General features: G+C 39.4%; 1 protein-coding gene across 2 annotated transcripts in view; it reads right to left on the bottom strand.

Annotated features, from left to right (window-relative positions):
• Positions 1 to 7,051: 7,051 nt before the first annotated feature.
• rab11fip4a (RAB11 family interacting protein 4 (class II) a) overlaps positions 7,052 to 22,947 on the bottom strand; it is a 126,152-nt gene continuing 110,256 nt past the window's right edge. For both annotated transcript variants that reach the window (XM_033644535.2, XM_078161652.1), the window contains 2 exons: positions 18,782 to 18,925; positions 7,052 to 18,701 (listed from right to left, as the gene is read on the bottom strand). In XM_033644535.2, coding sequence (XP_033500426.2) covers positions 18,585 to 18,701; positions 18,782 to 18,925 — 261 coding nt within the window. In that variant the 3' untranslated portion in view covers positions 7,052 to 18,584. The remainder of the gene's footprint in view (positions 18,702 to 18,781; positions 18,926 to 22,947) is intronic.

Raw genomic sequence — 22,947 nt, 5'->3', positions numbered from 1 at the left:
TTGTCTCCTCAGTTGCTCATCTTTACAGTGTCTGTCAGGTTTGCATTTCCCTCTTATTACTAGCTGCTCACTAATTCCTGCTATCAGCTGTTTCCTGTTTATCCACCGCCAGTGGCTCGCACGTGCAGCGTCATCAACAGCTCCTCCCACAAGTCTTCAACAGCCCCTCCCGTTGCGGAAGGCCACCTCTGTCTGTTTAAACTTAAAGGGTTCTGCCAATATGACTACCCTACAAGGCGGAAAATTTGGCGCTTTGGATCAACTCACCTTTCCGCCTCTGTGTGTATAAACGCTTGCAGCTGGCCGGCAAATCGGCCCAATATTTGCGGGAAAATCTGGCAGTGTAAAAGGGGCTTTAGCCTCAGCCACCTCTACCTCCATTTGTAGTCATCTACCACGGTCACAATCACTGTGGCAATAGACATTTTCCCTGGTGATTTTCTCATGATTCCCAATCCCTTCCAGGGCAGAAGTGTGTGATCTCTCTAGCCTGTTCAAATTATACTCCAAGGTCTCCCTCCAGTCAGTCCTGCCTAGAAAGAGGCACTGATTCTAGGACAACCAAACCACCAAAACTGACTTATTTTAGTGTCAAAAAGTAGTGAGACCATGCAAGGAAACATGATCAACGTTGCTTGGATCTGCAACCTTATTCATGCAGTCACTACCTAGAGCTAATTACTAGGGGTTGGTCAGATTTTTCAGTAAAATATCAAGCTATCAATGAGACTTTCTTGAGAAACTATCTTCTGAAGTTAAGATAGTTTTACTTAAATTACTGCCACCTAACCATGGATGTATTTTCTTGCATCAAATGCATAACTGCAATGCACTGTGTGATGAACACCTCTGGGGTGACCATTGTTGTTGACTCGCCTCTCAGTCTTACAAGGGTAGATCTCACCAAGTTCACTTTAGTTTGTCAGACAACCTATGATGGCCGCAATGATTCCCTCAAGGGTAAGTGTCGTGAGGACGTAAACAAGGGCATGTTGAACAACTAATGAAGAGCAGCCATGGTTTAAATTACTGGTGGCCATTTCACTCAGTCATGTGTTTTCAGGTGTAACAGCCCTTGCCAAGGTTAGCATTGAAGCCCCTTCTTCAGTGCCACACTTTCCCCCCAAGAGAGCTGAATATATCCTGACAGCAGTTTGGGGCTCAGTACTCAACCAATATTTTCCTATCTGCCACCAAGCCATTTAAAAAAATAAAATCCAACTTCAGTTAAATTAGCACTGTCCCTTACGTCCTGGCTCCAAGAATGTGTCCCAGTATGCTTGTTCTGATCTGCTTCTAACTGGTCTTTTCAAACCAGTCATACACAGGACGATACACAGGACAAGATTAATCAGGGTCTAACATTCCCCTTTACCTGGTTTTGACAGGTTTGTGGTAAAGGAAAGCATTATTTATAATGTATATTCTTCAATATGTATGTATATTATTATTATAATTATCATTTACAAATGACAAAATGCTTAATGTCACTTGTATTTCTTGTCCCCAGTGTGGAACATAGTGGAGTGAGGAGGCTGAAGTCAGGTTTGAGGAAGTGTAAGTGTGTTTTTATCTGCTTTAAATAATAACAAAGCACCATTCCAATTTTGTTGTAGGGATGTGGCCTGCTATAGTTGAATGTAGAGGTGCTTGTTTAACTGTTAATATATGAACTGATAAGAAATTTAACAGGTGTAAAATTATGTTGTGTTGTCTTTTTGTCCTCATCAGATGCCTGTGATCTAACATTGGACCCAAACATAGCCAACAGGAAGCTCTCTCTGACAGAGAACAAGAGAAAAGTGACAGAGGTGAAAGAAGAGCAGCCTTACCCTGATCATCCAGAGCGATTTCACCACTGGAAACAGATTCTGTGCAGAGAAGGTCTGACTGGGCGTTGTTACCGGGAGGTGGAGTGGCAAAGATGAGCTAATACGGGAGTGGCATACAAGGGAATCAAAAGGAAAGGGTGGGATGACAACTGCTGGATCGGTCAAAATGACAAGTCCTGGAATCTGTTATGCTGCAATAATTAGTCTGCTGTCACAAAGATAGGAGAACAGTCATATCATCCACTCCTCCCTTGAAAAAGTAGTAGTGTATGTGGACTGTCCTGCTGGCACTCTGTCTTTCTACAGTCCCCTCTGACACACTGATCCTCCTCCACACTTTCGACTGCGCATTCACTGAACCCATCTATCCTGGGTTTGGGATTGAGTTTAAGTGTGAGTCATCAGCTTCTCTGTGTCTGATATAGCATGAGGTAGAGTTGCCACTTGTCTGAAGAAACAGATTAACAGAGACAATTGCTGAATGAAAAGTTCAATGATTGACATACAAAGTATAAACATTCAGTTGGGAAAACTGACTAGAAATTCTAGGGCAAAGCTAGGTAAATATGCTTCAACTGAAGTGCTTGGCAAATGTTGAACAGCATCAGAAACCCCTTCCCTGTAGACCATTCTCTCTTGGAAGGGGGTTGCATCCAACAATTTTTGTAGCTTTCCGAAACTTACAATCCACAACAGCATGCCCTCTTCACACAATGATTGGCCAGGTATGCTGAGGTGTGAAGGTAGGCAGAGTTAGTACTTCTCTCTGCTGTCTTTCTTTAATCATTACACCACCGCTTTTACCACTTTTTATGTGTACACACATTTACAACACCAAACATGCCTTCATGGACTGGCGTCTAACCTGACTTGGAAATTACAGCCCTATGGAACAGCTAAAAACTTGTTTGCGCTTATGTACACTGTGGGATGACATGTACACTGAACAAAAATTTAAACTTAAGTAGAAGATCTAAGACTGTTGTTACGCACACAAAAGACAGTTCTGTTAAAATTTGGCTGCAACTTTCTTAAAATCTGTGTTAGTGGGCACTTCTCCTTTTCAAAGATAATCAATCCTCCTGACAGGTATAACATATCAAGATGCTGATTAAAGAGCATCATTACTACACAAGTGTGCCTTGGGATGGTCACAAACAAACCCGTGAACTGAACATTCATTTTACTACAATAAGCCAAGACAACATCTCCAATGTTGTTTCTGTGAATTTGGCAGTACATCCACTGGCCTCACAATTGCAGACCTAATGTAACCACACTAGCTCAGGATCTCCACATCCAGCATCTTCATCTGCAAGATCCTCTGAGACCAGCCACCTGGACAGCTGATGCATGCTCTTCATAAACCACCATGGCCTCATGTTGCAGCATGATAACGTATGGCCCCATGTTGCAAGAATCTGTACACAGTTTTGTGAATCTGAAAACAACCCAGTTTCTGCACAGCCTGCATACTCAATCAACAACTTGATCAACTATATGCAAAGGAGATGTTTCACACTGCATGAACGAAATGGTGGTCACACCAAATACAGTCTTTGGGGTAACTTTGACCAAAAATGTATTTCTGTAGCACTAGTCATATGAAATACCAATAAATATCTTTTCTGAAGACAAAACTTTTACAGTGACCTTTTAATTTGACCAGCCCAAGGCACACCTGTGTAGTAATGATGCTGTTAAAATAGCATCTTGATATGCCACACCTGTCAGGGTGGATGGATTATCTTGAAAAAGGAGATGTGTTCACTTACAGAGATTTTAACAGATTTGCAAACAAAAATGTTGAGTGTGTTGAGTGTTTTGTGTGCACAAAAAAGTCTTAGATCCTTAACTTATACCTGTAAAAATAGGACCAAAAACAAAAGTGTAGCATTCAAAGTTTTGTAGATCTTTCTGAGCATGCCCCCACCCTACCCATTCATACTAATCCGGGACTATGATGAGTCTGCATACAGACAGGAAGTGGAGCAGCTGGTCCTCTTGTGCGGTCAGAACCACCTGGAGCTGAACCTGCTCAAGACTATGGAGATGACAGTGGACTTCAGGAGAAGCCCCCCAACACTGCCCCGCCTCACCATCCTCAACAGCACAGTGTCTACTGTGGACACCTTCAGGTTTCTCGGTACCCAATCTCTCGGGACTTGAAGTGGGCCTCCCACATAGACACTATCCGGATAAAGGCCCAGCAGAGGCTGTACTTCCTACGACAGCTCAGGAAGCTCCACTTGCCCCAGGAACTGCTGATCATGTTCTACACAGCCATAATCCAGTCCTGTTCTCTGCACATCCATCACCGTCTGGTTTGGATCTGCCACCAAACTGGACAGGAACAGACTGAAAAGGACAATCAGGTGTGCAGAGAGGATTATTGGTACTGATTTTCCCTCCATCGAGGACCTGTACAGGTCAAGGGTCAAGAAATGGGCAGGCAAATTCACTGTAGACCCCTCACACCCCAATGGGTCTCATTCATGAAACATGAGCAGAAGGAATTTGTGTGTAAACGGTTCGCAGACGGAAATTTACGTGCATGTCCGCATTCATCAATATTTTAGTAGCTCCGATCTTTTCGTAGCTACTAACAAAATCTACTCCTGCTCCTGAACACTTGTAGTGCTTGTGTAAATTTAGTAAAGCACATAAATATTGCTTGTCACTATTGGAATTACAATTTTAACTCAGATGCCTTTGAAACACGTAATCTAAACATGACAAATATTAAAAATATAACACATTTAGTTAAATTAGTTGGCAATTAGCAGGTTTAAGATCCAGATTAGGTTCATGATTGTGAATTATCTATGTAAATCGACTCAATAGATTACACGTTCTTTCTGTTGAATGATGGCTATGTTATCTGTATCATTTGTTAAAATAAATGTTAAATAGCTTTACATTCCGACAGCCATCACTGATTTAGAGTTTATCCATTACGCACAAAACATCTCTGGGTTCCCGTTCCCACTTCATTCAAAACCCCACAAATGAATCTTCTGTTTGTTTGGTGACCGCTGTATTTTTTTTGTGTATGCTTATGTGTTTCTTTGCCTCCAGTTTCATGTCAAACCATTTACGCTTCAATTCTGACATGGTTCTTTGTACTACGGAGACGACATTAACAGCATCTGTTACCTCCCTCCAGGCCTTCGCTTTGCCTGTACCTGTCACACTACTAACTGAAGAAAATGTTTTTTCTTAAGTCCACTTCACCCAAAATTATTTCGATCTCTGTTTCGGAAAAATACTTTTTCTTTCTCTGTCTTTCTTTCTTTGCGCCATGACTGACAGGTCGACTGGATTCACCTACACCTCCTTATATGGTGGTCATTGGCTATTCATGGGCGGGGATTTATGCTAATTGCTGATTACTAGGAGCGTGCTGTCACTTTACGATGGATTGGCATTCATGATCATACACACGTGTTTATGATCAAATCTGAGTTTCCCACGGCGTTCCTGAATCCGGAGTAGGCTTTTAGTAGAGTAGGCTTTTATGTGCAAATCTACACACAGATTTACTCACTTTTCATGAATGAGACCCAATCTGTTTAAACTCCTCCCCTCCGGTAGGCGCTACAGAGCACTGTTTGCCAAAATCACCTGTCACAAAGACAGTTTCTTCCTCCAGGCTGTTGCTCTGATGAACTCCTAAACGGTCACAGAGTGGAGGGTCAAACAACACTGCATCCTTGTATATTGTATATATATTTTTTAAAATATTTTTTAATAATATTTTCATATTTTTTAAATCTAATGTATGGTTGTATATTTTTTGTGTATTGTATATTCTGTATGTTCTTGCCTAAATTTGTGTACTTATGTCATTTCTGGTACATTGAGAGCAAGTCTACCAGAGTCAAATTCCTTGTATGTACACACATAGTTGGCGAATAAAGCTGATTCTGATTCTAAAGCTGATTCTGATTCTGATTTACATTTAATGATGTGACTTGGAGGATCAGATAGCGTAGTTATTCTTCTTCTGGTGTTTGTGGGAGTTCTCTCAGCTTCAGGTGCATTGCTACCTCCTTCTGGACTGGAGGAGGGCCCACTCTGCATTGGAAAAACCAACACGAATTGAATCAGGCCAAAGCGTCCTTATCTGGATTTCATCATTACCTGACATGTAAAGTGTGTATGGGGCCTAATTGCTAATATGTAAAATTGACTGTGGTCATTACATTTGATACCTGTGTGGAACATAGCAGTGAATACAGTACATCTGAGGAAAATAAGGCTGACACCAGAAATACCACACAAACCAAAAAACAAAAACATGTTAGTACAGCTTTCGTTGACCACTTTTGTCTCCTTTAATCCATAGAAAAGTTCTTCTAAAATCATTGTAAATACATGTACAGAAGATGTTATTTTTTGCTGTGGCAGGGACAGTGCCTTGGTACATGGGGTGCCTGCTCTACCCATTGAGCTACTAGGTGTCCCAACTTATTTTGTCTCTTGCTGTTGTAAAAGTCCACGTGCTCTTAAGTAAAACACAAAATTACTTTAAAGCTTCTAGTGCTAGAAGGGGCTGTAAACAATTTCAGCAACCAGGAGATCCACCGATATCAACAGAAGCTAGCAGTGTCAGGAAACAGCAGCTAATAAATAACATGTATACCAGCTGATTGCTCAATTGCATGTTTATTTGTTAGAAAGACTGTAATGGAACTTAACTGTCATTAATGCTATTAGTTTAATGTGTTGTTACGCCCTGACAAATCAAAATGTCTGCTGAAAAAGGCCTGTAACTGCACTGTGTTGTTGACTTGTGTAGAGGTTACCTGTGTCATATTCTACTTTTAACACATTTATTGTTGTTGCTTTATGTGTTCACAAATATATTATGAATATTCCGAAATATAACTGTGTTAACTGTCCAAACATACTGACACAAAAAGCTGGGCCAAGCAGTTTTATTCCAGCAGGTAAGTATTGGATGGATTTTGGGTCATTGTCTCCACTATATTAGATGGGATTTTAGAGGTGTCAGGATACAACTCCATAGCAGGGGGCCTAATAGATTAGTCTGGTCATGGATTACAGACACACTACTACCGTACTAGATAGGTGAAACCTAATAAGATGGAAAGCAGAACAAGCATCAGACAACCGTCACCTGCTGCTGTGTTCAGCTGTAAAGGAGAGTAGAGTTCTAAATCTTGGTGGAGAGACAACAAACAACCAGGGCCGACTTTGTCATGCCAAAGCCAATGGATTTTATTTACACAATTTAGTTTGTATGACATGGTCACCATAATTCCATATGCATTACACAAGTAAAAGCAACCAAAGTGAACACATGTAAGATGTGACAGAGTGTAATATGTTTTCATCATGTTTAATATCATTATTACAGTTGAATACTTTGGCTGTGACACTTTTAAATGTGCTATATGTGATTAAGTTCATATTATAATCTGCAACACATATTTTTTTATTTTGTGTCAGAACTCTCTAAGAGACTTTTTCATAAGCGGAACGACTTGCACATAAATAGTAACTACATTCTGTGCAACATTTACAGTGAAATCACAAATACTGTTCCCTCAAGTAAAACTTTCAATATAGAAATAGCTCAACCACAATGGTCACAATTGTGATAGACAAAATCATAACTGGACTGCTTCAATATTCTATTTCATACTTCATATGCATATTCACAAAACCTGTGAAAGAACAAGCAAATAAATGAATAAAAATAATCGCAAGGTGAACGATTTCTGCAATTCAACAAAACTGTCATTTGTAACTTAACATAGTGCTCACTATGGCAGCTTAATACTGCTCTCCTCACTGACACAAACCTGTGTGTTTAGATAGCACACTCTGGGTGTGACAAGTATGTGTGAAATGATATTAAAGTGAAATAATTAGGTGAGATTAATTTACAGCATAGTTATTCACAAAGACACTGAAGGCAGCACAAAAACCAACTGAGTTTCGGCGTTTTAAATCAGTAGGTTGTTTATAGTAAGTTGGAAATTTTTTCATGGAGCACTGCAGTAGTATACAGTATTCATACAGTATTTCTGTATTTTTTTAAAACTATTTGGAACTAATAATACTTTTGCAATAGGCTAAGGAACAGAAGATCAATACCTGTAGTTTTCTTGTAAACCAAGTTATGATCAGTGTTATACCAAAATGCTCTGTGTGTATGAGCAAAGTTGATTTTTTCATGTTTTAAGTCTTGCGTTGTTTTCATCCACGTCATTGCCTTTGTTTCAGATGTTTGATGGTCACTACAGTACCACCACCAACTGTCTATCAGCACAAGTGCTGTATAACCTACAGTTGCATGTACATTGCACCGCCCATGTGTTTGTGTGCATCTACTGTACAAACAAAACAGGGAGCCACTTGCATTCGCACTACTAATGGTCAACATCTCCACAGAGTGAATGACCAAATCACAATAAATGCCCACTGCTCAACTCAGCAGTTAGTGTTTCCAGCTGTTGTTGACACGTTTTATGTGTTTGTATGAAAGATATATGTGAGCCATCCACCTTTAAATGATGCCCTCAGCTATTTCAATCAATGAAAAACAGTTGAAGGTTTGGATTTGGCACATAATATTGGCTCTTACCACCTTTAAATACCCTCATCATGAGGAGTCTTCAGGAACACAAAGGCTTAATGACATCGTTATTTACAACTACTAACACTGATTTGGTGTTGTACACAGAAAAAATTCTTCACAAACAAATTTAAGAGTTAGAAGCTGTTTTACCTTAAAGGCCCGTGTTTATATATGTTGTAGCCATTTACCATGTGTATATATACACACAATTACCTGACATTACATTTAACCATTTACAGTTTAAAAAAAAAATAGTTCACCATCTATTTGTTAAGAAATACTTACAAAGCATTACTCCAAAAGATTAAACAAACTACATACCGTACAAGCTGTTAACCAGTGAGCTTTTAAGGTGTATTGGCTAACTCTTCCCCCTGCTTTTAGTCTTGTCAGGTAAGCTAAGGTAGGCAAAGCACCTCCTGACTCCAGCTCAGTACTGACCACACTGACATGAGACTGATGTCAAACTTCTCATCTTGTTCTTGGAAATAAAGCAAATAAGCATAATTCTTCAAATTTTGGAACTATTTCGTGAAGTATTCCTTTTGGTGCTTCCATTGGTTTTCTAATTATTCCCATACAGTATGAAAGTCAACTTTTATTTACAATGGCAAATTGGTTTGAAAAATCTGATCATTATTACAGTGAATGATGAAACAAACATGATGTTCATATGAAAACTAAACTTAAGCTAGTTGTGTGTTTCTAAAATTGATTTTCATACCACTTGACATGAAGGTTGGAAAACAGTAAAAACACATTCAAAATTCTAAACATTATAGGGCTGCTTTGGCAAATGGCTTGTAGAAAACATGGAAAATACTGGTATGGTCATTTACATGGCTAATTGTTTTATATCCTACACTCCTTTCGATCCAACCTCTGTTTCAGTGTCAGTGAGTAACAGCCCATTATAATCAGCAACTCTGTATTGAACACAACTTGAATTTTGTATTCACAACTTCAAACAATTAAAAAATGTCTTAACACTCTTTAAAATCTAAAACTAAGTACTGATAATGTTAATGTAAAAATGTAGTACTCATCTTGTTTTATTCATTTTTTATTAAAATGTTGGCCCTTTAAAGATGTGTCCCAGCTTTTTGTCAACTGTATCAGAGTTCTACAAAAACATCATTTAACAAGGCATAAAAAGGGTTAGCAGTTTCACAAGGACTCCTGTCTCACTAACTGGTTTCCAAAAAGGTGGGAATGCTACTCCAGTAGTGGTAAGCTTTCTATTTTTTAATAAATTCATAAAATTATATTGCTATTGGGTGTGTCTCAACCCTAACCAGTCAATTGTGTATCCTTTCTAAATGAAAACTATATAAGAATCAAAGTTTAAAAATAAGCATTTTGATTAGCATTAAGAGAACGCCTAGGAACTCTGAAAAAACAAAATTGCTACTCACTATGACTGCTGAGAAGTTAATAAATATATAACTTTTTGTCAACTCCGTAAAACGTCAACTCTGTCAGATCTTACCTCTGAGATGCTGACAGGGGTGATGTCACTCAGTTCCCTTGTATTACTGACTGACCCTGTCACATTTTTGTATAGTGATATTCAATTGCAATATATTGTTCCTTCCCTTGTTGTATTTGATGGTGTCTGTTGAATAGTGACTGAGGAAAATATGTCATTAAACGTTATTTTGTTTGAAAGTTGTCCAGTTTGGTTACAAAGTTTCACATCCTCTCAGATTTTTTCCCCAGAAACTTTATATGTTGCAGCTGGTTTCTGTAAAAATCCGAATCAATCAAAAAGAGAGGATTCATGTTTAAAATGGCTTTCTGTTTGCTTACAGTTTTTTTTTTTTTTTTTTTTTTGTCAGTTGGCTGACAACTCCATCATAGAAAAGTCAACTGTTTATTCTGTTATATTTATTAAGTAAATGTTCATAATGATATAATATTTTATGTTAATTACAGTCAATAACAAGTTTCTATGGTATACCTAAAATGTGTTACTTGTGTTATAAATAAAATTATATGTTCTTTATCACAAAGACAAATTGCCTTATCAGCAGAAATTGTGAATGGGCAGCATCGTAACGGTATTTATTTCTTGAATAAAAAGTTTTCTTTTTGATACAGCTAATTAAATAATTTTGTATTTAATACAAAAAAATGAATGTTTCCTTCATATTTTACAATATGATTCTAAGACCTTTTGTATGTCTAACAGAGTTGATAAAATTCAAGTCTTCAGCTGCAAAAAAATGTTGAGAAAAAATTATATTAGCAGGAGGTTGGCCTTTACAATGTTTAATAGTCAAGACTTTGCATGTGTGTAATTATATTTGTTAACAACAGTTTCAGTCATGAGTAGTGACAACATTTAAGACACTCAGAATGTGACCTTCATTTTAAAGTTATAATCCTTAAAATTTTCATGAAATCAAACCCTGTTTTTGATACTATTTACTGACAGCATTTTTTTCAGCAATAGACATATAATGTATTTACATTCTGTGCAATTTCTGATTAAACTGCAGGAGTGAATTCTGGATGCTGAAAAGCTGACCCTACACTGCAATGTTGGCTTTGAAAGTTGAATAATACCATTAATATATGAATGATGTGGAATATTTGGAGGTTCCTTGAAAAGCTGACACTGAACTACAATGCTGGCTTAAACGTGTAAGAAGAAGGAAAAATAGTTGGAACTGTTGGAAAGGTGGGAATGGGTGTAGTTGGTATGGATGTCATTGAAAAGTTGAATAATACCAATGATGTAAAAAATAAGATGTGGAATATGTTAAAGCTTGTTGAAAAGCTGATGTTACAGTGCAGTGCTGGCTTAAATGAGTATGAAGAAGGTGAAGTAGCAGTAATAGTTAGAAAAGTCATGATAGGTTTAATTAGTATGACTGTCACTGAAAATTCAAATGATACTAGTAATGAAAAAAAAAGTGGGAACTTCTAAGTTTTTGGAAAAGCTGACATTTAACTGAATTGCTAGCTTGAATGTGTAAGACTGAGGTGAAGTAATAGGAATAGTTGAAATGGTAGAAATAGGTCTAATAAGTATGAATATCATTGAAAAGTTGAATAATACCCAAAATGTATAAAATACGAGGAACATTGTAAGGTTTGAGTTGAGTTTCTAGCTGAAAGTCTGAAAAAGTAGAGACAACTTTAGAAACTTAAAAACTGACTTCAAATGATGGATGTAGTGTGAAAATTGTGGGTGCGACAGCAAGTTGAAGAGAAATGTTTAAGAAGCTCTTTCCACTCCAAAGCTTAATTTATGCTTGTGAGAGTGACACTTTGGAAGAGTGTCACCCAACAGAAATGTTTCTTTCATGTTGTACACATGGAAGATTTTGTTATGTCACGGTTATTGTCATATTTTGTTGCGCAATGTGATTGGTAGCAATACTATTGTTGCCATGAAGACAGTAGTTTTAAATGCACACAGACTCTGCTTCTCTGTCTACAGATGCAGCCGTCTGTCAGCAGCAGCTCCTGCAGAGCTTAGAGGACAGAGCCTGATTAAACTGCGTTCACCAGGCTGACTGACAGCAGACATGTATTGAATGTCAGTTTTTAATGTCAGCACCACTGGAAGAAATCAATAGTGTTTGTATTAATCAATTCACTGATTATGTTTCCCAGCCCACCGTAGCAAGTGAGGGGAATCTGCCACTCACAGACAGACTGGGGCTGATCAATCAGTTAATATACGATTAGTAAGATAAGCATACATATACAGAGGGATATTTGTGTGACTTAAACAGCTGTCTGTGCTGATTACTCTTTACTAAACAGCGACAGAAACAGAATTGGACAATAAAAAATGCAGTGAGGCTCTGAAAACCATGGAGACAACTAAAACCTTTCGCTAAAGCATAAATTAAAAACGTTGTGCAACTGTTTAATTTCTAATTTGCCATGCTTCAAACAAGTTTGAATATTTTAAAAAAGTATACTGGGGTTTAAAAGTTGAATAATACTCAGAATATATGAAAGATGTGGAACATTTTTTAGTTTGAATGGAGTTTGTACATGGATGTATGAATGAGGAGATAGGAGTTGAAAATGCTTGAAAAACCCTGTATTTGTGTCAGAGCTTAACATTCTTAACAGACTGGGAAAATGTTCCCAAAAAAAGTTGGAAACACTAAAGTTATGAATGAAAAATACAGGCAGTCATGTTATAATTTAGCTGAATATTTTGATGTACAAATGAGGTTTCTATGTTGAAAAATGTGGAGGGAGTGTGAAGGCACAGACGTTGTGAATGCCTTTAGCATTCCCACCCAATTACCTCTCTCTATGGTAGTTTTTATTGTTAGTGGCGGAGTCCGCTATTGCCTCGCTGGATCCATATTGCCTTCACAGGCATGAGGGATTGACCGAAAGTGATGCAGCCTGTAATCCAGTGTTAATGCTAATGCTAACCCCACATCTTCTACTGCTAGTTCACTTTTAATGAAGCTCAGCTTAAGTTCGATCAGGAAAACTTGGCACCCATCCATTCACAATTCTCTCCATCCTACTTCCACCGCTTCCTCTAATCAGCTGACTATGGGTGTTAACTTTTCTTGTTATCCAGTCAAACTTTGCCACCATCTCTATCAGACAAAAATCTGCTCTCTCTTCTGCTGCTGTCAGTCGTCATTTTGGGCAGAATTGTCGCGTTGACAATCGTTCACTTTACTTATGTCGTTCAGTCTCTCGTCGAAAGTAGCAAACCGATGTGGGATTACTCAGCAGGAGTGGAATCATCTCTCACTCATCACGTTCTCCCGTTCACACAATCTCAGCTGATGTCAGTCAGTATTGTCAACGCGTAACTTTATTCTCCTCTCCATCTTCAGACTCGATCTCAGTGACATGTACAGATTCAAGATATGGGCCCAAGCTACACCTAACTGTTACTTTGGGACACTCTGCATACGTACAACTGGATTGCCACGTGCAGTCCTTTGATATTTTGGCCAAGCTTTCCATGCACACCTTGCTTCAGTGCCTGGATAAGCCTCAGCCTCTTCCTCGTCAGCGTTGTCCACGCGCACCTGGCCTCCACTTTCAACAAGCACTTCACTCCGCTTTCAGTGGCTTAACAACTGCGGTGATCCTGGATCCCTTACGGCAAGAGAGCCGGTGGTTCAAGCCATCCAATCAAACAGCCCTCCTCACTGTTTAAGTTAAGTGTGTCATATATGACCTGTCTTCTAACTGATTCAGTGCTGCAGACAAACATTATCACTGCATCATTAATGTGAAGTGATTTATTTCATTCTCCTGTCTCCCCTCGCTTCAATGGGAAAACAATTACCGTAATACTGAAATAGCAGTGGGCCTTGTTTTTCAAAAGTTATTGGGTTTCATCAAAGTAAGCATATTAAGCAGGCACATTATGCCCTCTGCTTCACAATGGTATTGGCTCATTTCAAGCAAAGCTAGTTGTTCTCTTTCATCTTCATTCATAAAATAAATAAATTCACATATGTATTATGCCGTTATCTTACCACACTTCCTGTATCATTTAAATTAAAAGCCCCTCAGCGATTTCTTCGGTGTGGGTTTATAGGTGACCGCCATAGAATATACTATTATCAAGCACAAACACAAACGCACTCATTTATAGTTCTTGTATTTACTCACTTTCCTCTACTTTTAGGAAAGGCAGTGTAGTTTGCATGTGTGTCTTTGTATCTGCTCTCACATCAGCTGTTCATCAGGTGGCAGTTCTATAAATCTGCTAATATTTTACATCTTACATTCACTGAGTTATAGCGTATAGTTAGTCTCTATATGAATAAGTAATTAAATGAATGTTTTAAATGGATAAATATTTTTAAAAAATTATCAAACAAAATAAGAATTAAAGATAAATATATAAATAAATAATATAACATGGGCAATAACTGATCATATGTGTATAGTTAAAGCAGAATGAACAGAGTTCACATTTAAGTGAGTCAAGGACAGAGGGATGCTGTGTGTTGGAAGCCCTCTAAGGTAACTGAGATCGTGATATCGGTATTCATAGATCAACTTCTAATTGAATCGATATTACTAATTGTTCAGTCCCTCCAGGATTGGGCTACAATGAACTTGTCTGACTAATCTGTAAAGCATTTTGGGTTGCCTCTGTGTTTGAAATGTGCTATAAATAAATCTGCCTTGCCTTTCCTAGACAGGTTTTGAAATTTAAAAATTCATAAATAAACAACAATACATTTTAAAAAAAAAATTGACATGTTTTCCTTTCATTTTGTGTCCTCTTTTTTCGAACTCTACCTGTTTAATTTGAATTTCTTGGCTAGTTCTCTCTGCTCGACTTCATATTCCCCAGAGGATAAGTCTCATGGCTTCTATCGCAGTGTCATCCTAACCTCCATCTGCCTGCTGAATTGTCATTTGTCATATGCACAGTAAATCAGAAGCAGCCATTGGCAAGTCTTGGGCTCCCTTCACATTGGTAAATTAACACGCACATTAAGAAATAGGCTATCATGTAAACAATAATTCAAGAAATTCTAACATTATCACGCAACAAAAATAGGGAAATACTATATAACTTATACATACTTCAAATCAAACAGCCCATTAATATATTTGATAAGGCATAAACGGCACGTAAATACAGTAATAAAAAGGTAAAGTCTGAATATTTTGGTCAGCATCAAGCAATGAACTCCTGCAGATGAACCCGCTTTAGTGGTGTGGGACTGGATGCAGGCACATCGTGGTCATGATGGCTGGGGCTCAATCATCCTGCTTGCTCTTTCCTACGCCACCGATTGAAGCGGTCCTCACAATGGCAGCCGTTTTCTCAACCCTCGCGTTGTTTTATAATTGTCACGTTTTCAGACTGACTGCAGGTCAGTGTTAATAACACACTGCTCAGTTCTGGTAATCACGGTTCCCGGTTACAAACAGTTTATTGTAATTTTGAGTTACCTTTTTACAATTATATCCATCACAGATTCACTAATTCAATGACATCATCCATGACTCAGTGCCCGAAACGCGTGTCAGTCCGTGTCATGTAGAGTAGACTGTGGGGCAGCCTCTTATCAGCCTGACTATTTCCTGATCTCTCGCACATTGAGGGCATGCACAGTAGTTGGTAACTCATTTTAAGCTCAGCAAGATGGCCACTCGCATGCGGATAGCATCACTGTGCCATAGATGTTCCATCTGCATATAGCAGTGATCCAGAGCGTTTTTCTTCTACTGCCTACAGGGGAAATACAGCTGGTCAGTATACTCTCAAAGATGCCCATGTAATCTCTAATCCATCTAGCGTTGAATTTCCCCATCAACTGTTGGTAGTATCTATTAGGGCTGGGCAATATGACGACTATGTACAATATATCGATATATTTTCAAGCAAGATATCGTTCATCAAACAGCAAAGTCATTACCTACCAAATAAAGCCAGTAGCTTGGCCATTTGACCTTTTCCAAACTGTAATTGGCCACTGGCGACTCTATTTCAATCATCATAACTCTAAAGTGTAGCAATAATTGCCAGGGCAGAATTTTTCTACTATTAGCGGATAAGCAAAGTACTCATGGATATGTTCATCCGTGGGTTTTGGGGGTTTCAGGTATGGCCTAATATTAGCACTGTTTCATAAATTAAGTTTCTGTGCCCTAATTTCTTGCTAAGTCATTCATACAGCTGGTGGTGGTCTTTTGTGGTTTTCTCATCTGCTACCTCTCAATCAAGTCTTGGTCATTGTTAGTCCCTGCTATTGCCCACCTTCATATTTGATGGAGTCACAGTCAGGCATCAGCCATTTGCTATTTCTGTCTGGTTGTCACTGCTATTTTGTCTTTGCTAACTTTATTTGCTTGCTGCTAAGACCTTTTTTCTTTGCACTCGTTAATATGATTCCAATCCTGTCTGCCTCAATTCAGTTTGGCTTGCTGTCATTTACCACCCATGGTCTAAAGGATCTCATGCAGTATGCACAGTCATCCATGGTCCTCGAAGTATATGCTGCATACACGAACACCAGCTTGTCTGCTAATTGCTCACCTTTATCACTTCAGAATCCACAATCATGCATCACCTATGGTTATTTCATCTTGGTTATCTAATCACAATTTCTGTCTTTGCTGATTTCATATCTGCTGGTCTTGGACCTATTCTGCTGCACTTGCTTATTCAGGTTGGTCATAAATTAATGTAAACGTATTGGTTCAATTCGGTTTATTTTGCTTGCATTCATCATGCTGTTCACTCAGTTTATATGGTCTTCGGGACCTGATGCAAATGCACTATCATGGTCTGCGGGACTTCATGCTGTATGCACAAACACCCAAGGTCTTCAGGACCGCTCGCTGTATGCTCATAGGTGATCCGTTGGACCCCATGCAACACTTATTTTTCGTGCGACCATTAATTTCTGTATGTCATGCAGACTTAATTTCTGTTAGGTCATCAGACCTCATTTTACTTCCACCATTTTATTTTAGTTGGTCTTATGACCTTAGTTTCTGTTCAATCTATGACCTTTTATTCAGTTTGGTCTTCACTGACCTTTTGTTTTGTTCTACACATGGTCTAGGACCCCAGGCTGTATACCCAAGGTCTGCAGGACCTGATGCTCATACACGGTATTCTTTGTTTGGTCGTCAGACCATAATTTCTGTTTGTTTCTGTTGTTTAAGTTGGTATTATGACCTTAGTTTCTGTTCAGTCTTATGACCTTTTATTTCTGTTTGGTCCTCATTGACCTTTTATTATGTTCTACATATAGGCTCCAAGGTCACTAGGGCCTCACACCAGTCACGGTATTTTCAGTTTGGTCATAGGACCTTCAATTTCTGTTCCTGACTTAATTTATGTTTGGCCGTTGGACCTTAACATTTTTTCAGTCGGTCCTTATTGACCTTTTATTATGTTCAACATATGGACACCCACGGTCTGCAGAACCATGCACTTTTTTCAGCCTTCCTTTCTAGCACATCACCATTAATTCTGCCGTCACAGCTTACTTCATGTCTGGCTTTTATATTATTTGGTGGTTAGACTGCAACATGTTTCCCTACTGCCACTTTCTTTTTCCATGCTTATTTTGGATCTTTCATCATCTTCTAGTTAGTGGCTCCCTAGCTGTCATTCCAGACTTATTCCTACCACACATTTCTCATCAGAGTTGTATTTTCTCATTCGGGGCTTATTTCAGTCATATACTTTACTATGCACACATCCATTTGAAGGAACACTTACCTTTCTGGAAATTTTACACTTTTCTTTGTTTAGGTTAATACACCTAAACACCTAATACAGTCACCGAGGAGTGAGGGACTGCTGCGTCCTTGTGTTCACTGAGACATGGATGAATGGTAACATATCAGACTCCGGTGTTGAGCTAACGGGGCTAACACAACACAGAGCAGACAGGGAGGCTGCATCATCTGGTGAGCTCCGTGGTGTATACACAAACAATTAATGGTGCTGTGATGTGAAGAGGATCTCCCAGTTCTGCTCTCAGGATGTGGAGTTTTTGACTGTGAAATGTCGACCCTTTTCATCTTACTATTGCACTATATGTTCTTTCTTATATGTTGCACAAATTGTTTTCATATGTTTTGTTTCTTTTTGTTTGGGGTATTCGAAATGTCATTTCGTTTTTGTGCTGCGCATAAAAATGACAATAAAGAAGTTCAGTTCAGTTCAGCTCCCTATTCGACTATGGATTCATCACCCTCCTTAAATCATACCATCTCCATGGGGTCTAATCGCCAAAGATTTTCCACTTTTTTTCATTCTTTTGTGCACATGGTAATAAATATTCTTTTTACTAAAAAAAAAACAAGTCTCTCCTGATTGAACTGCTGTTACTGTGAAGAAGTGAGAAAATGCAGGTTAGCCCTGATCATTTATCAGAAACAGCATCTCCAAAACAAGACATGGAATCAGTTTAAAATATTACAAGGAGTATGCAGCATGACCTTGTTGTTATTATTATCACTGACTGACTTCTTTATGAAAGCTTGAATTGAGTTTGTTAGGCTACATTGTGAGCAAAAACACCCCTTGCTCCTCCGCATTTCTGTCACCAGTAACCACACCAAATCAACCAGAACTAAAATCATAAGGATTACAACTTGGTATGTGTGCGTGTGTGTGTGTGTGTGTGTGTGTGTGTGTGTGTGTGTGGTGTTTAACTCTTGATCTCCAGGATGGAGGGGTTATGGTCGAGAATGGCCAGAATGATTTTGTCCATGTACTGCCTTAGACGCAGGTTGATCTCTTCCTGCTCCTTCAAAGCATCCACCAGCTGAGAGACACAGAAAATGTGTTAGAAGAGCAGTCATATCAAACATCAGCATTACACCCATCCACCAGCAGCACACTAACCTCGTCCCTGGATGCGTTGTCAATCTCAGCTGCCAGGCACTGGGCCTTGGTATGACAGGCAAACAGATTCTTAGCTTCGTACAAACTCAGACTGAGAATTTGAGCATTCAAGTCATCATTCTGATCCCGCAGCTTATGGTTCTCCTTAGGAAAGACAAAAAAACAGTTCCTTTCAAAGGAGATTGTGGATGAAACCCTTGACTTTGTGTAGTACGGTTACAAAAGGTATTAAATATAGTGAAGTCAACCCTAAAAGCAATTTTGAGTTTTCATCACTGTCTCACAAAATGCTTAGTTAGTGAACTGTGTCGTGGACCTCATGCTTCTTTAAAGGAATATCACTGAGTAACATGCAAGAAAACGTTCCACCTTATAACTTGCCAAAAGATGCTGGCAGTAGCCTTTGAGGGGCTCAGTGAGATTAATTATTTTTTCCAAGTCTATAGCTGGCAACTGGAGGTGCAAAGTTTTTATTTTTTATTTATTTTTTACTTTATTTTATAGTTACAGTTGACCAATATATGTAAACTTGCCACTGTAGGAACAGTGGTTACAGTCCATTGTAGTCTGAGTAAGAGTGTTGATTCTCTATTGTGATCAATTGACAGACTGCCATGTTTCTAGCTCCACTTTTTAGTATCAGATCAGTGAGGTAGGTACCTCAACAGAGTTGTGATAAAAAAAAAAGTGTTACGCAATGGAACAGTTGTATTGGTACCACCCTGAATTTTAATAATAGAAACACAAAAATAATTGTTCTAATGTGCAACCAACTAAACTGAACTGACCCACACTGCTTAAATATCAAGCTACAGCCATAAAGCTAGCAACCATAAAAACTGTAAACAGCTAGCCTGGCTCTGTCCAAAGGTAGCAAACTCCATCTACCAGCTAGAAATCACTGATTAACACATTAAATCTTTATTGTTTGATCTGTATAAAAGTGTAAAAACAACACTTTTTTGAAATATGTGCAGAAATATTTCTTGGCTGGGTGCAGACTTGTTTCTAGTTTTTTCATTACTGGTGATCTCACCAGCTGTCCTCCTCGCAGGCTCTGGATTTGTGGCAGTGCATGCACAACTATTAATTAATAAATAATTAATTAATAACAATGTAGGGGAAAGTCCCTGCATGTCTTGAAAGGAGACATTACAACCTTCAAGTTCAAGACCAACTCTTCTTCAACCCTACAGGAATGACGACCAACAAGACATAAGGGAGATTTACACTATCTGGCAAACAAAAACAATCAAGATCCCCGTTCACCTACATGGGTACTAAACCAGACCACTGACCCAAACAACCATGAGCCTTCAAGATCTCCAAAAGCCAGCTGTTAGTACTACTTGGCTAAACGTTCCCCCACCATTGGCCATTATATCACCTCCAACAGCCAGTCACCCACAGAAACAAGCTGGTGCCAAATTTGATCCCACTGTGAACTCTGATCTCTACTTAAATGTAGTTTGGATTTTATTTTAGGACAGGTAATACAGTGTATTATGTGTGTGTATATCAGAATATGTGCTTTCCTTAGTTAGACTTTCATCCCACTGCCTTTTAGCTAGGAAGTGTACAGCATTCAGCGGTTGAACCGGTCTGTCTCTGTCCCCCCAGAACTCTGCAATCTGTGTGATTGACCAGGATGCATCTTGTGGGTGGGCAGACTTAAAGGGCCAGTGTGTAATATTTGGTATGGTTTATTGTCAATCTGAATCTGAATCTGAATATTCTACCCATTATGTTTATACAAGTGTATAATCACTATAAAATAAAATTTGTTTGGTTTTCGTAGCTTTATAATTATGCTTTTATATACAGTACAGGCCAAAAGTTTGGACACACCTTCTCATTCAATGCGTTTTCTTTATTTTCATGACTATTTACATTGTAGATTCTCACTGAAGGCATCAAAACTATGAATGAACACGTGGCGTTATGTACTTAACAAAAAAAGGTGAAATAACTGAAAACATGTTTTATATTCTAGTTTCTTCAAAATAACCACCCTTTGCTCTGATTACTGCTTTGCACACTCTTGGCATTCTCTCGATGAGCTTCAAGAGGTAGTCACCTGAAATGGTTTTCCAACAGTCTTGAAGGAGTTCCCAGAGGTGTTTAGCACTTGTTGGCCCCTTTGCCTTCACTCTGCGGTCCAGCTCACCCCAAACCATCTCGACTGGGTTCAGGTCCGGTGACTGTGGAGGCCAGGTCATCTGCCGCAGCACTCCATCACTCTCCTTCTTGGTCAAATAGCCCTTACACAGCCTGGAGGTGTGTTTGGGGTCATTGTCCTGTTGAAAAATAAATGATCGTCCAACTAAACGCAAACCGGATGGGATGGCATGTCACTGCAGGATGCTGTGGTAGTCATGCTGGTTCAGTGTGCCTTCAATTTTAAATAAATCCCCAACAGTGTCACCAGCAAAACACCCCCACACCATCACACCTCCTCCTCCATGCTTCACAGTGGGAACCAGGCATGTGGAATCCATCCGTTCACCTTTTCTGCGTCTCACAAAGACACGGCGGTTGGAACCAAAGATCTCAAATTTGGACTCATCAGACCAAAGCACAGATTTCCACTGGTCTAATGTCCATTCCTTGTGTTTCTTGGCCCAAACAAATCTCTTCTGCTTGTTGCCTCTCCTTAGTAGTGGTTTCCTAGCAGCTATTTGACCATGAAGGCCTGATTCGCGCAGTCTCCTCTTAACAGTTGTTCTAGAGATGGGTCTGCTGCTAGAACTCTGTGTGGCATTCATCTGGTCTCTGATCTGAGCTGCTGTTAACTTGCCATTTCTGAGGCTGGTGACTCGGATGAACTTATCCTCAGAAGCAGAGGTGACTCTTGGTCTTCCTTTCCTGGGTCGGTCCTCATGTGTGCCAGTTTCGTTGTAGCGCTTGATGGTTTTTGCGACTCCACTTGGGGACACATTTAAAGTTTTTGCAATTTTCCGGACTGACTGACCTTCATTTCTTAAAGTAATGATGGCCACTCGTTTTTTTTTAGTTAGCTGATTGGTTCTTGCCATAATATGAATTTTAACAGTTGTCCAATAGGGCTGTCGGTTGTGTATTAACCTGACTTCTGCACAACACAATTGATGGTCCCAACCCCATTGATAAAGCAAGAAATTCCACTAATTTACCCTGATAAGGCACACCTGTGAAGTGGAAACCATTTCAGGTGACTACCTCTTGAAGCTCATCGAGAGAATGCCAAGAGTGTGCAAAGCAGTAATCAGAGCAAAGGGTGGCTATTTTGAAGAAACTAGAATATAAAACATGTTTTCAGTTATTTCACCTTTTTTTGGGAAAGGAAGACCAAGAGTCACTTCTGCTTCTGAGGATAAGTTCATCTGAGTCACCAGCCTCAGAAATGGCAAGTTAACAGCAGCTCAGATCAGAGACCAGATGAATGCCACACAGAGTTCTAGCAGCAGACCCATCTCTAGAACAACTGTTAAGAGGAGACTGCGCCAATCAGGCCTTCATGGTCAAATAGCTGCTAGGAAACCACTGCTAAGGAGAGGCAACAAGCAGAAGAGATTTGTTTGGGCCAAGAAACACAAGGAATGGACATTAGACCAGTGGAAATCTGTGCTTTGGTCTGATGAGTCCAAATTTGAGATCTTTGGTTCCAACCGCCGTGTCTTTGTGAGACGCAGAAAAGGTGAACGGATGGATTCCACATGCCTGGTTCCCACTGTGAAGCATGGAGGAGGAGGTGTGATGGTGTGGGGGTGTTTTGCTGGTGACACTGTTGGGGATTTATTCAAAATTGAAGGCACACTGAACCAGCATGGCTACCACAGCATCCTGCAGCGACATGCCATCCCATCCAGTTTGCGTTTAGTTGGACGATCATTTATTTTTCAACAGGACAATGACCCCAAACACACCTCCAGGCTGTGTAAGGGCTATTTGACCAAGAAGGAGAGTGATGGAGTGCTGCGGCAGATGACCTGGCCTCCACAGTCACCGGACCTGAACCCAATCGAGATGGTTTGGGGTGAGCTGGACCGCAGAGTGAAGGCAAAGGGGCCAACAAGTGCTAAACACCTCTGGGAACTCTTTCAAGACTGTTGGAAAACCATTTCAGGTGACTACCTCTTGAAGCTCATCGAGAGAATGCCAAGAGTGTGCAAAGCAGTAATCAGAGC

Source organism: Epinephelus lanceolatus, chromosome 18 (genome assembly GCF_041903045.1).
Source record: "Epinephelus lanceolatus isolate andai-2023 chromosome 18, ASM4190304v1, whole genome shotgun sequence".
NCBI lineage: Eukaryota > Metazoa > Chordata > Actinopteri > Perciformes > Serranidae > Epinephelus > Epinephelus lanceolatus.
This window is presented reverse-complemented; position numbering and strand designations above follow the sequence as displayed.